General features: G+C 37.9%; 1 protein-coding gene across 5 annotated transcripts in view; it reads right to left on the bottom strand.

Annotated features, from left to right (window-relative positions):
• LOC129181310 (anoctamin-1-like) overlaps positions 1–14,900 on the bottom strand; it is a 48,015-nt gene that overhangs the window by 10,792 nt on the left and 22,323 nt on the right. For all 5 annotated transcript variants that reach the window (XR_008570421.1, XM_054776355.1, XM_054776354.1 and 2 more), the window contains 10 exons: positions 13,598–13,609; positions 11,697–11,771; positions 10,921–10,989; positions 10,634–10,835; positions 8,522–8,633; positions 8,137–8,194; positions 6,678–6,778; positions 5,649–5,791; positions 3,189–3,341; positions 3,004–3,056 (listed from right to left, as the gene is read on the bottom strand). Coding sequence is in view for 4 of the 5 variants with exons in the window: in XM_054776355.1 (XP_054632330.1) it covers positions 3,004–3,056; positions 3,189–3,341; positions 5,649–5,791; positions 6,678–6,778; positions 8,137–8,194; positions 8,522–8,633; positions 10,634–10,835; positions 10,921–10,989; positions 11,697–11,771; positions 13,598–13,609 (978 nt within the window). In the remaining variant the exon portion in view is untranslated. The remainder of the gene's footprint in view (positions 1–3,003; positions 3,057–3,188; positions 3,342–5,648; positions 5,792–6,677; positions 6,779–8,136; positions 8,195–8,521; positions 8,634–10,633; positions 10,836–10,920; positions 10,990–11,696; positions 11,772–13,597; positions 13,610–14,900) is intronic.

Below are 14,900 nucleotides of genomic sequence, written 5' to 3'. Positions count from 1 at the left end.
AAGAAGAAAGCAGTGTGCTTCTGTTGTTCAACAGAGGCAGGGAACGGGACTATAAGCTGGAACTCTTAATACTACACTTCAAACAATAAGAAACTTTACTTTACTGCAAACAAAAAAATCATTCACACTTTTCAAACTCTTACTGTTACACCTGTTTGTATCCTTGCACTTATCACAAACGAAGCACTGTAAACCGAGGCTGTCCAAAGTGCAGCATGGCTGCCATTTTCAGCCCCAACTTACTTTTTATTGACCCATGGCATGAAATGTAAAAATAAAATGAACATTGTTTAGCCATATTAATAGATATTACACTAACTGGCTTTGTTACCTATAAAACAAGGCTAAGACGTGGATGTTTTGTTGAGATTAACATACAGTGTTGTCAGAATGTGTTTGCTCCCTTTCCTGATTACTTTTTTTTTCGCACGTTTGTCACACTTAAATGTTTCAGATCAAACAATATGAATTATTAGTCAATGACAACACAACTGAACACAAAAGGCAGTTTTTAAATGATACTTTTTATTATTGAGGGAGAAAAAAATCCAAACCTACATGGCCCTGTGTGAAAAAGTGATTGCCCCCTAAACCTAATAACTGGTTGGGCCACCCTTAGCAGCAACAACTGCACTCAAGCGTTTGAGATAACTTGCCATGAGTCTCTTACAGCCCTGTGGAGGAATTTTGGCCCACTCATCTTTGCAGAATTGTTGTAATTCAGCCACATTGGAGGGTTTTTAAGGTTTTAAGGTCATGCCACAGCATCTCAATAAGATTCAGGTCAGGACTTTGACTAGTCCACTCCAAAGTCTTTTTTTTTTCAGCCATTCAGAGGTGGACTTGCTGGTGTGTTTTGGATCATTGTCCTGCTGCAGAACCCAAGTTGGTTTCAGCTCGAGGTCACAAACAGATGGCTGGACATTCTCCTTCACGATTTCTTGGTAGACAGCAGAATTCATGCTTTGATTTATCACAGCAAGTCTTCCAGGTCCTGAAGCAGCAAAACAGCCCCAGACCATCACACTACCATCACCATATTTTACTGTTGGTGTGATGTTCTTTTTCTAATATGTAGTGTTACTTTTACGCCAGATCTAATGGGACATCTTACAAAAAGTTCAACTTTATTTTCCCAAAGGTCTTGGGGATCATCAAGGTGTTTTCTGGCAAAATTGAGAAGAGCCTTAATGTTCTTTTTGTTCAGCAGTGGTTTTCGTCTTGGAACTCTGCAATGTAGGCCGTTTTTGCCCAGTGTCTTTCTTTCTTGGAAGTTCCGTTTCGCAAAATCTGTGACTTTAGTCTCCTTTCCGTTTCCAGTCTTGGTTGAGTAGTACAGATCTTGGTAAAATTCTGCACATAAGTCTAGGTTTTTTTTCAGTTTTTTCAGATTTGGCTAATTCTATTTTTCTTGCTGTGATCTGTTAGGTCCTTTTCCACTTTCCAGGATGGCTTCAATTTGCTCTCTTCCCTTCTTCCTGCTTCTAGCTCTTCTCATTTTCCTTCCTTTCCTTTTCTGTTGCTGAATTACCTTCCAACAGTTTTTTTGGTTTTATTTTTTTTTAATCATTAAAGCTGTCTACACAAAAGCTAAACAGTTTTATGTTTTGCATTTTCTTCCCTTACCGTACCCAAAATCAGCCGAACTGTGACCTTAAAACGGAGGTACACACCAAACCGTGATGATGGCGTACCGTTACACCCCTATGAATCATGAATATTGCATGTCTAAATATGACAGTGAGGAATGCTACATACAAGTGTAAAGTTACAATAAAATGTGAGATGATTATAGAAATGGTTCCACAATGACGAGCAGTTAAATGGGCTGGGGGTATTATGAGTGATGCTGTCTCTATGTACAAGGAAGATGTCAAGTCTATGTCAAGTCAATCTCCTTTTGGGCTGAATAGAGTATCAGAAGGGAAAAGTTGTTTTGGGTGATGCAAAGGAAATTTTCCACTACAACAAGTGCTTGAAGGTGATAGTAGTAGTGAAGTTACGTCTTGTAAGGAATGTAGCATCCCGACAAAGGCACACAGTGTCTGACGCTCTTTTTGAAATTTTATTGTCAACCTTACCACGCCCACAGCAGTGCTTAGTTCCAACACTGCACACACATTTTGCCGTCATGCTTTCCAGATTACAACACCTCCTCATGACCCACCAATCCCAGTCACGACGAGAGAGGTTAAGTATGCACATTATTTTTTTTGTGTATTTTTCAACTTTTGTTCTTGTTTTGTATTATTTTCAGGCAGCAGCTTTTAGCCTTTTTGCTATTAATATGTGCTCGTGTGGCTCTGCTCTCGCTCATCTCTCTACTGCTCACCCACCTCCACCTCTTCACGTGCATGTCAGTCACGCTCCTGCTGCTTCCTGCTGGCCGCAATGCCCAAGCAGCAGCATTGTTTTGGTTAGCTTTTACTTTTTTCTTTGACCTGTCCTGTTTTCTGTGTTTTTTGTTGAGGCATTTAGTTTGTGTTGTTTTGCTTTGCACTTAGAGCTAGCGGTATAGGTGACAGGGTGACAGCCGACAGGGTGACGGCCCTGTAATAAGGTCGGTCTGTTCACCTCAGTGTTTTTTTTGTGGCCGTCTCATCAGGTTGTGTTTTGTGTGTTGTTTTTTGTACATTTTGTTTTGTATTGGCAAATTTATGATTTTATTATTTTATTTATACTATTGAAGTATTTCAATTATGAATCTTTTCAACTTGCAAGTCACAAAATAACATAAAATTGAAAAAGGCATTGCTTTGGGACAAAATTGATATATTTTCCTTTTTTTTTGTTTAAGAACAGGCATTGTTTCAAACGTACCGATTTGGCAAACGGGAATAAATGACACCCAACCCTAAAACGGGGTGAAACGGGATTAAACAGGGTTGACTTTAAATGGGTTCCACTGTATTGTAATGAAGGAACGTACGTGATACGGCAATTAGCAGTTGTCATAAATGTGAGTTCATATTTTTATAGTATCAAAATTGTCTTATTACTTACATTGATAATGACAGCCACTTTGGCAACCCCTCTTAGGATGTTGTACCATATACCTGCAAACAAAAACATAAATGGCTCAATAAAGGTGTTGTCTCATTTCCACTATCATATATACATTTATGAGAAGCAATTGTATATATACTGTATGTTACTGACTGTATGTCTATATGTGACTGACTACCAACCAATGTCTTTGGCTCTTGCCGTCACTGGCCTCCGCAACTCTGTCACAAACTTCTTGGCATCAAGTCGTATTTCAATGATGTTGTTAAGCAGAGCGAATAATGGAGCCAGGGGGAAGGATGCCACGAATAATGTGACAAAACCAAACTGGATAACTGGGGAAAAAACACATAGGAAGATATACAATACTTGTCATATTTACTGTATAAAGGTAAAGGTACTTTTGTGATGGTATCTCAATTCAAAATGTAAAATAAACCACGTTTTGGGGTGTTATTATAGATTGGGGTGTCAAAAATGTGGCCTGTGGGCCATTTGCAGCCCTGGCACATTCCAAAAATATAATTTAACAAGAAAACTATAGAACTATATGGAGCAGCAGTAATTTTACAAGAATAAAAGTTGTAATTTAAAAAGAAAAAGTGTAAATGTAACATAATTAGATATTATGAGGAAAAAAATAACATCATTTTAGCAGCATAAAGTTGAAATACTAAAAAAGATTTTTTTTTTTAATTGTAACATTACAAACAAAACAATAAATAAAGTTGTAATTTTTGGAAAATTAGGTTGCAGAAAAAGTTATAATGTTAGAGTAAAAGTCAAAATATGTGAATGAAGTCATAATTACAAGAATAACATTTACAAGAATAAAAATGAAAGAGTTGGAAAATAAAAAAAAAAAACAACAGAAATGGACAAAGCAGCTGTAGTTGAGAATACACTAGGTTCTCTACTTACGAACATCCGATTTGCAAACATTTGGACATACGAACACAAGCTGACTGGTCTATATTTTCATGTATTTTGCCTTGTAGTAGCTCCATATTTATACTGCTGCATGCTTGACCAGCAGAGGGCACTGTGACACTGCTAATGGGACCAACAGGAGAGGAAGACAAGAGAGAGAGGAAGGCTAAATTGTTGTTTTATGATACAACCCAGCATAGCTGGTAAATAAAGTTTATGAAGAGTTAATAGGCCTGCTTATTCTACATCACCCTCAGAACACAAACTCTTTTAGAAGAGTCTGACGACGACGGCGATTTGTCCTTTTTTTCAATAACTCCCCCTCCACCACCACCACCAACGACGTATGCTCGACCACTCCTCTTCAAAGGTAAATAACATTACGTATTATTATATCATTTTTATTATTATTGTTTTTTTTTATGAATTATCCTCGTTTCATATAACTACTGCATCCAAACTCATATTTACATACATACACATATACTGTATATGTATACACGTACATGTAGTACCTATATCATTGGTAATATTACCTTTTGTTGGACTTACAAACAAATCGACTTGCGAACGGTCGTCTGGAACCAATTGTGTTTGTAAGTTGGGAACCTAGTGTAAAGTCCAAATATTAAGAGGAAAAAGTTGTATTCTCATGAGAAAAAATCTATTTTACAAGAATAAACCTGTAATATTATGTATAAAAATGTCATTTTAGAAGACAAGAGGTATAGAAAATGAATGAATGAATGAGTTGAAATATTAAAGACACAATTGTTTTGTTTTTTAAAGTCGTAATATGAGAAATAAACAAAACAAAAAGTTGTATTTTTTGGAAAATTAGGTTGGGGAAAAAGTTACAATATTATGGCAAGAAAATAAAAATATTATGGGAATAAGGTTACATATTACGAAAAGGAAATTCACATAGATTATTTAAGAAGAAATACATATTTGGAAAATATATATGGAAAAAGCAAATACTAATCTTCTTCACCGATATCACAAAGCTGAGAAGCAGTTTTTTCTTGAAATACCTGTATGTATAACCTCTTGCATACAAAATATCAAAGTGGCAAAGTTGCATCCTTTCATTTTTCACTATGTAGCCCTCGCTGGAAAACCTTTGGACACTCCTGTTCTAAATTAACATTTGAACTGAAATCACAGATAAATCATAGCCAGGTGAAAATATCTAAATGAAATAGCTCTCTTACTAAAAGTAAAACAGCTACTGAATGACAAAGCCTTGGACACTTTATATAAATCATTAATAGTTTCATATACGATGTACTGTGTAGAAATTTGGTGAAGTGGAAGTAAAACCACGACAACAAAAAAACAGCTTAAACAAAAAGTTATACAAATCATCAGTGATACAGAGATACCACAAAGGCATTACTAATTCGGTTGAAATTGTTCAAATATGATGATGTAGTAGAGTCGCGTGTTTTGCAAATCACATACAAAGCCCATCCGTTCATCTAGCCATCCATTTTCTACACCGCATGTCCTCATATTAAACTGTACTTTGTGAATTGATTTTGCAGGTATTCATCATCTGAATGTAAAGTGCGGTGAACAAGTACTTGCCCCCTACCTGATTTATTTCTTTTATCATACTTAAATATTCCAGATTGTTGGACAGACTTAAATATTGAACAAGAATAGCATAAAGTTCAGTTTTCAAATGATTATTCACGTGTGCTACTCACTCATTTCCATATATTCAGGTGTTAACCCCGAAAATGGCTCCAGGAAGTGGTCAGTTTCATATCTCTGCAGCTTCTTCTGTCGTTCTTCCTCTTGAAAGGTCCCTTGTTTTGACTGGATGTAGCGAATAAACTTCTTTAGCTTGCTGAAAAGAACGCAAAAAACATGTCAAATGGAGCAACATACTGTATATATATCGAGTTTTTTTAGGTATGTCAAATGGAGTATTACCTTGACATGTTTCGATTGTCATCTGCAGACACTTGTGAGGAAGACTGCAGATGACAGTCGAACAAACTAAGCATGTACTCAATAAGAAGACAAAATGAACCTATTGCTACTGAATATTACCAGAACTGTGACCTAACAACCGAACCAGGGTTATGGTGTACCGTTGCACAGCTAATATATGCTGTATGTAGTCCACGCAAAGTGACCTCTCTACAAAAGGATGACCAAATGTCTTGTTTTCACGTCCTGGCCTGGCCATCCTGTTTTTTTGTTAGAAAGTGATGAAAATTTCCTGTTTTTTCATTGGCCCATTAAATCGAGATGCCAGGAAGCTGCAAAAAGCCACAGAAAAAGTAAACAATATGCACAGAGTTAATCCTCTGATGCTTGCTGAGTTGAAGTCTCATGAAATTGGTAACGGCATGCACAAAGACGGTTAAAATTTCTAACGTTCTTGCGACTTTAGAGGGCAGAAGATTTTGGTTACAACCCAAGACTTAAGCATTGGACCTCAGGTTCCTGTGTCGTTCTTTTTTTGAACGTTCCTTTGGAATTTGTGTCTTTGGTCATAGATGTTGTTTTGTTACAGTATATAACAGTTTTCTGTCCGTACAAAGAAGGCATACTTTAAATGTATTGAAATGATAAGACATCTTTTCGTAAAATTATAGTATCATTTGAGTATCTCATCACCACGCCGAATGTCCTGGTTTTCGCGAATGAAAACACGGTCACCCTAACATACATCATCTAACATGCCATTGTATTTTCACTTCAGTTTACAGCTGAATAAAACTTACGGTATTCCGATCTCAAAAAGGTTGTTCTGAATTAACTGCTTTCCCAACATGGTGATACTCAGCTGAATACACAACTCCATCAGACAGCCTCCATGAGTACACTGTAAAAGCAGTACAAGGCTGTGAAAGCGTCCATATGTCCATATGACATGCATTTCAGTCAACGTATCACTAGCTTCACATGCAGTTCTGTGAGTATGTATGCTAATGCACAGAGTGGGCCAAACGTAGGTAGGCAATGTGTCAGCAGTTCCATCCATCCCATTACATGACAAAGGTATTGATGCTGTGGACTTGGCCTGCCAGTTCCACAGACCTGAATCCATCGGCACATCTCTGGGACATCATGTTTTGTTCCATCCAATGCCGCCACGTCGCACCTTACTAACTACGCACTTCTTTGTACTTAATTTCATTTTGTAATGTAATGATTAAGTTTACACCAGCAGAGGGTGCTGCCGTAAATCGCTGATTCTGTAGGGGGACTGGAGCGGTTAGCTTTAGCCATGCACTGCTGATTAACAAAAGAGCTCAGTCATGAGAAGATGCTAACTTTGGAGCTCTCTATTGTCTATTGTCTCTCTCCATATTCCCCTAGGTCTGGTGCCGGCAACACATGCGTGTCTGTTTTCCTTGTCTTTCGCCTCCAAATGTCTTGCACTCTCTGTGAATGAATGTGTAGTTTAATACATTGCAAAAGAAATGCTACTGTTTATTACAGTTGAAAAGCCAGCATATCAAGAAATGCTGCAAACCTTTTATAAACAGTACAAAATGCCGGTGAGAAGATACATGTCATAAATGGCAATTCCACAACTTTACAGAGTGAAAGATGACATATTAAAGGAAATGTGGCATTATTATGACACATTATTATATATTATCATAACATTAGTGGTTTATTTGGTCAAAAAATTCTGATAATAATAACCCTTTAGCGTCAATTGTGGGAGAATACAAAAACGTACCTGCATTGTTTTGTGACTCGGTTAAATAAAAAAGTTTGCTTGTCCGGTCATATTTTTTCATTGTACTTTTCTTGAATGAATGTGAAAATCTTGTCTCTCTCTTGCACAGCGACCTGGCAGTTATATTAATAACTGCCAGTTTTGTGATTTGCGAATGTCTTTGAAAGTGACACGTGTCCTGACTGTGTGTGGGGATATGGGCCCAGGAGGAAGACTGCTCCATGCAGAGAGAAGGTAATTGTTTGCTGTTTTGGCACAGTGCGGCCGACAGCAGTCTGTTTTGTTGACAGACCACCTCCTCGTCCCCGCTACATCATCTGGGCAGATGTTACAATGGGAGCACATATATAACCACGAAACTCGGAACGCCGTAAACAAAAGACCTACTTTTGGCCCACCCTGTATAATCAGTGGCTGTAGGTGTGCGATGACATTTCCTTTCAGAGTGGAATTACAATCAGTTTAGGTTTTTTATGTTTATGCAACCTTACCTCTTCCATTCGGTAGGATTCAAACACGTATAAATAGCTGCCTGGTCGGCCTACAAGTCTGTTGGCAAAAAAGTGCAAAATGGTTACTGGATTAGATTTTATATAGCGCTTCACAATGAAGTGAACACATTCACTCCTTAGTCACACACTGGTGGTGGTAATCTACATCTGTAGTTACACTGTCATCAGACTGGGGTAGTCTGACGGAAACATGGCTGTCAATTCGGTTTACCTACTCTACCTCCTGAGCCACTGCCGCCCCAAGTATTACATAAACAGGCATTTGTTATCCGCAGTGGGCTTATACAATATGTTGATCTCTTTAGTATGATGAATGAATGAAAATATGAAATGAAATCTAATAATCAAACTTGCATTCACTAACCTTCCCCTGAAGAAAGCAATGTAGATGATTGGAGTGAAAGCATTAACGAACTTCAGAATGAATGTCTTAAAGATGAGTCTCTCCTCAAAATTCTTGTCTGTTTTTGGAACCTCTAGAAAGAAAGCACAGCATATATTTAATAGATTTAGACACTTTGTGTGCTTTGCTGCTGACCTCCAGGTTTCTCTATTTATGAGGCATTTATTAAGAGCAGAAGGGATGAGTTGGAGAACAGCATGAATGAACACCTGTGTGAAGTTGGGCCCCCACAATGCAGAAAACTGGTAAAATCTAAAAACTAAAATAGCACAAACGACAATTTAATGGCACGAACAAAGCACAAATGACTGAGACTATTTTACCAGAGGTGACCGAAATGTGGGTTATAACTACAGTAGTACAGCAGGGGCTCACACTCAACCTCCCTGGTAAAGTCTATTCCAGAGTGCTAGAGAGGAGACTCCAGCCGTTGGTCAATGTAGGAGGTTCAATGTAGGGAACACTGGAAGTTTGCCTAACCAGTCCACATGTCTTTTGTGGACTTGAAAAAGGCATTTGACCGTGTCATGGTGTTCTGTAGAAGTAAGAGGTTGGGGGTCTGCTACTACGTGTCATCCGGCCCCTGTCGAACCAGACCAAAATTTCAAAGTCCAACCTGTACACGGTGAACAATGGTGTCTGCCAAGGTTGCCCTTTGTCACCTTCTTACTTCTACTTCCATCTAAGGCAGGGGTCTCAAACTCAATTTCACTGGGGGCCAGTGGAGGTAGAGTCTGGGTGAGGCTGGGCCGCATCAAGTATTGGGAGTAGGGCTGGTTGAGGCCATGGTTCTCAGCCAGAAAAGGCTGAGAGTGAAGTCTCACCGGAGGGGAGGAATTTAAGTATTTCGGGGGCAAAATGAGCATCCTTCTCAGGGGCATCGAGGGGCCAGTTGAGGTGTCTCAGGCATCTCGTTCATATACAGTCATGGAAAAAATTATGAGACCACCCTTGTTTCTTCAATTTCTTGTTCATTTTAAAGCCTGATACAACTAAAGGTACCTTAGTTTGGACAAATACAAAGATGACAACAAAAATAGCTCATAAGAGTTCAATGTTTTAGCAGTACAATGCTATAGCTATTCATGTAAGAACTTACAGTAAGTGATTTTGGTTATTATCAAGAAAGCCATGGAAGTTGCTAGATATCAGCTCTTAAATTAAACTATTACGAGCTGTATTGGTTGTCATCATTATATTTGTTCAAACAAATGTGCCTTTAATTATACCAGGCATTAAAATGGAACAATAAACTAAAGTGGGGATGTGTTCTGGGCATGCCCAACCGATAAGTAGTCCTAGAACACGCTGGAGGGACTATGTCCCACTGCTGGCTTGGAAACACTTTGATGTCTGTCCCTGGTAGAGCTGGAGCTGCACTTGCTTCTACTTCTCTTTAAGAGAAAGTACAAAGAGCAGCTTCTTGTTGAGACATTACCTTACATTACATTACCTTAACACTGCATGAAGTCAGCCATGGCATGTCTGACATGATAGAGTGAAAGAAAGTTATCCTCCCATTCTGTGTGGAAGTGGCAAGTTTTTAGCTTCTTAAGTTTAGAAGAAAAAAAATTGAAGCTAACCGGTTAGCTCTCTAGTTTGCTAGCTAGCGACAGAGTTGCGCAAAGTGTTGTAAATAATAATAATCGTCTTGTCCGCTCGCCTTTCAGCTCCCGTTGTGAATGCATTTACAGCAACACAAACAAGCATCTTGTTTATGTCTTAAATGGCTTATTTACTCTTATTATATCTATTATATTGGGTAATAGGAGGGTAGATGTGACTATAAGGGTGTTACTTCATGTCTAGAGGGCTCTAATAATGTTAAAACCATGTTTAGAAGGTCATAAACGGGTTTCCTATACTCTAACTATGAAAATATTCAATTTATAAATAAGGAATCCTACTTCGTGGAAAAGGTCTAGAACCCATTAACCACTATAAATGAGGGATTACTGTATTTCGATGAGTGATGTCTATAAACTAAAAAAGCCATGAATCTCATTGAGGGTAAAAATGAAAATGGAATTAAACACACCTTTTAAAACGGCTCAGACACTTTACCACACTTACCTAAAACCGTGAGCCATCGTGCCACAGCACCATACACTTCGTCCAGTATGAGGATGACCACAAGGTTGATAATGGCTGCCGTGGTTTTGACAGTAAGTTGTACGTGGTTCCGTGTCATTGGATTGGCGCTCATATGTAGAGCAGCTTTTGTGGAGATCCGGTAGAGAATGACACCAAACACAATGGCAAATGTTACACCGATCTAACAATAGAGAGTGGCAGAGTTACCAGTGTACACAGTACATAACATATCATCATTTGGGAATATAGGAACTCTGAAACGTTACCATTAACAACATTGTGACAATATTTGTCATGTAGGCAGGGAGGCGATCTTGACATGTCAGTTTTTCCATCTAAAAAGTAGATGAAAAAATATGAAAGATGCAGATTTTATACAATTTTAAATTCCTATTAACATTCTAAAATACAGCACTCAGGTAGGCGCCAAAAGTGTATGTACTTCATGCAGTAATTTTGATTCACCTACAGATTTTATTTGTCTACACTTTAAAGTAGTAAGGAAAACTACTATTTTATTCAGATTTTCATTATTGATATGTTACTGTATCTGTTGTAACTGAGTATGGAAGAAATAAATATTTTCAGTCTGCAGCATCAGTGTTGTGCAGTGCCTGCTAAGTTTATAGTATTTGTGTACTTATTCTGTAAACCTCAAAGTAATCATGAAGACTGTTATTGGTTTGTCAACATCTTTTGTCATCTAGATGATCTCTTACATGAAAATGTCAGGCAAAAAAGTCTAGCAGATGACAAGTGAACAAATGAACACTTATAGCGTCAGACACAATCTTATGGAAGGTACGGTACATCCTGTATCAAATGTGACAAAAAACACGACAAAACACAAAAACAATGGTGAGAAAAACCCAAATGTCTGATAAAATATCACTTTTCTGCAGAACTTTTTGCCATATGAATCCCATCACACAGGCTCACACGCCTTTGCAAACACCACTCTGCATTCTATCAAAGCCTCGACTTCTCTGAGCTGGATTACCGTAACGTAGTCGTTCTCAATTATTTTCTATCATGTTATTACCTTGTACGGTGTCTTGTGATGTCTGCTCAGAGACTTCTGCATGACTTGGAATTCATATTCAGCCCTCGGGTGGTCCTGTGTTGGTGATGGACAGGAAAAGGAAAATAAATAAATGATAATGATGAATGTGAAAGGTGTTAGGGGACAGGACAGGTAACTAAGAATGGTAAAAAAGATGAAGTCTACTCAAGTTAATCTTTGCATATACAGTAGTATGAGATTTCACATTTAGCTAAGCGGTGGTGTAGTATCTATTTTTGAAACCTTCAAAACCTTTGGACAAATATATTTTGAGGCCAAAATGTCAATTAGGGACAATGAATCTGAAATACTGTATTATACTGTTACGGTTATATCCATAACTCTGACAAACACATTTAACATTAGGATGATTTCATCAGGTTATATGCTTGCTTGCTACAAATACCACAAATGTTTTGCAATTGTCTCAGGCATAGAGTGATCAAACGTCCTATTCCCTGGACAGGTCCTGCTTTCACATCCTGTCCTGGGTTTTTCTTTAGAAATAAAATGTCATGGTTTTCATGTTTTTCAATGAAACATTAAATTGACCAGAAATGGGATTTGCTTATATAGCTAATATTATTATTATTTTTTTTACTCATTTATTTGTCCAGTATGACTTGAAAAGAGAGCTATTATTTTCCTACCGACCAATTTTTGTAGTCCAGAAGAGACATTAATTTACAGACTACAGACTACATTACATTAATACAGACTTTTACAGACTACCTCATATTTCCTTTGAGATTTATAAAGTACTAGCTAACATTATTTCGATCATTATTTAATTCCAGAGATTTTAAAGATATTTTTGTGATATTATTTTAGACATCATAAAGGTGTTGAATAACCTCAGAGAAGCCTATCTGAATTTGTCTTTGGTTAGCGATATACAGTCGGTGTTTTGCAGAGGTAAGAGAAAGTCAGTGTTTTGCAATTCGCAAGTAAGTCTCAAGCCTTTAATCTCAAGTCTCGAGTCATGACAAGAGAGGTCTAGTCAAGTGTGAACTCATAGGCTTGAAATTTTCGAGTCCTTACGAGTCATAAGCACTGTTTAGTGCTTACCAAACAAAATGTCATGTTAACAATGTAACAATCTATTTTCCACATCTTTGGTATTTTGTAATATAACAATTTTCTATCCATACAGAGGAGGCATACTAAATGCATCAAAATTATAAGGCATCTGTGAGTAAACATCTAGTATCATTTGAGTATCTCATTGCTAAGGCAGAGTGTCCTGATTTTCAGTAATGAAAATTTGGTTACGCTACTCGGGTATAAACAGTAAAAATGGGTTTCCACCACGGAACCAATCTTATGTCCGAAAAAAAGTCCAGTTATGTCATAAGTAAAATAGTAACTTGTTTGCTAGCTCATTATGAATCCAAATACACAGTAGTCATCCCTCGTTTATGGCGGTTAATTGGTTCCAGACTCAACCGCGGTACGTGAATTTCCACGAAGTAGGATTCAATGTTAACAAATGGAATATTTTCGTAGTTAGAGCATACCCTGTCGCTCTCCATAAGTCAGTTGGGATAAACACCACCAAAAATGGATGACGGATGTCCTTCTATTGCATTTATCAGTGTGCTGCAACACAGATTCTCAATCTGTTATTCAGCCAGCGTAGGTGAAGTATTATTTCCTGCGGGCATAGAAATGTTTGACTTTTTCTATTCATGGCACTGGCAGGGATCATAAGGCCTGATGACTTACTTATTATGCTGTTGATTTATTATAATTTTTTTAATCACATCAGTAATATGTTATTCTGATTATTTTATTCAGTTTTGCATTGAAAAAGAAATTAGGAGTAGGAGAGAGACAGGATAAATGGAGGAAACATATACTTAGACGGATTTTATCCAAACCTTGAGTGCTTCCTGTGAAAAATAAATGACAAGAGAGAAGGAGGGGGTGGAGGGGAGAGATCTAATGTCAGTGAAGGCAATCTGGATAACCTTAAAGGGATTGTTCAGATTTTTTGACATGAAGTTGTATGACATCCCCATCAGCAGTGTACTACATCAACAGTGACTTACGCCCAGACTTGGTCCCGCGAGTCCAGTTCTGGATGGATTTCCGTGAAGAGGAACATAGTTCTGCTTAGTTGCTGAGTCATTTAAGTAAAGAGTTTGGCAAGCGGGGGGGTAAGTCACTGTTGATGTAGTACACTGCTGATGGAGGTGTCATATAACTTTATGTGAAAAAAAACGAACTATCCCTTTAACTATGGTAACATGATATTGTCCTTTGACTTTAATATAACTGTATTTTAATTTAAAAAGAAGTTGGCATCCACTTATCATGGGCGTGAATGTCATATTCATTGTGCCCCCTGTAGAAGGCCAAATTGATTATTGAAAGATGTCTAATTTTTGGGAGGCTTTTATTTGTACAAACTGTTGGAATATTTTCCAATCTGTCTTAGACAAAGTATGGCAACGTGTCACAGAGACATGACACACTCAGAAGACCTTTTACCGGGAAAAGATGCACCCTGTTGTTTCTATCTGCGCGCACACACATAGTTTCTAGGTATGCCACTTTTTAAGTCTCTGTCTGAGGAGTGATTAGCTGGTCAACTGAGACGCTGGGCTTGTTGCTGGAGAGAGCTGGTACCCATTGTACCACCTCTCTGGAAGGAGTTATAAAAGAAAGCGGAACAGGGTTCCTCTTCGGAGATCAATTGGACTTTGCGAAACTTTTGTTGGCCGCTAATCGCTGCTAATAATCAACTAAGAAAATAATCGCCAGTCGCTGCCCTAATTGTGTTCTGTACCAGGGAAGCTATACAAAGAATGCTCTCTGCAGACTGAAATCTGAGTAAAAGTACAGCTCTCAAGTTGAACAGACATGCCTTGACATATATAGTTAAAGTCTTGTATATGTTTACCCATGCCACAAATAGTGGGCTGTTAGTCAAGTTGACGCACACCTGTTTCGGGGAAAGTATATAAGTGCTGTTTGCAGGTCACAATCTTCATCGTGCATTGCGTGTGTGCCATGTCTGCAGCAATGTGATGATCCGAGCTCTGTTAAAATTCTCCTCCATCAAAGAGTCTGTCCATTGTGGGTCCATTGCCATACTATCAATTTATATTTATATTTAACATTTAGAGTTACAGCTAATATTTATATTTAACATTTTCATTTCGCATTTAGATTCACCAT

This window comes from Dunckerocampus dactyliophorus, chromosome 5 (assembly GCF_027744805.1).
Source record: "Dunckerocampus dactyliophorus isolate RoL2022-P2 chromosome 5, RoL_Ddac_1.1, whole genome shotgun sequence".
NCBI classification, from domain to species: Eukaryota; Metazoa; Chordata; class Actinopteri; order Syngnathiformes; family Syngnathidae; genus Dunckerocampus; species Dunckerocampus dactyliophorus.
The sequence above is the reverse complement of the archived record's forward strand: the minus strand, read 5'-3'. Positions and strand labels throughout refer to the sequence as shown.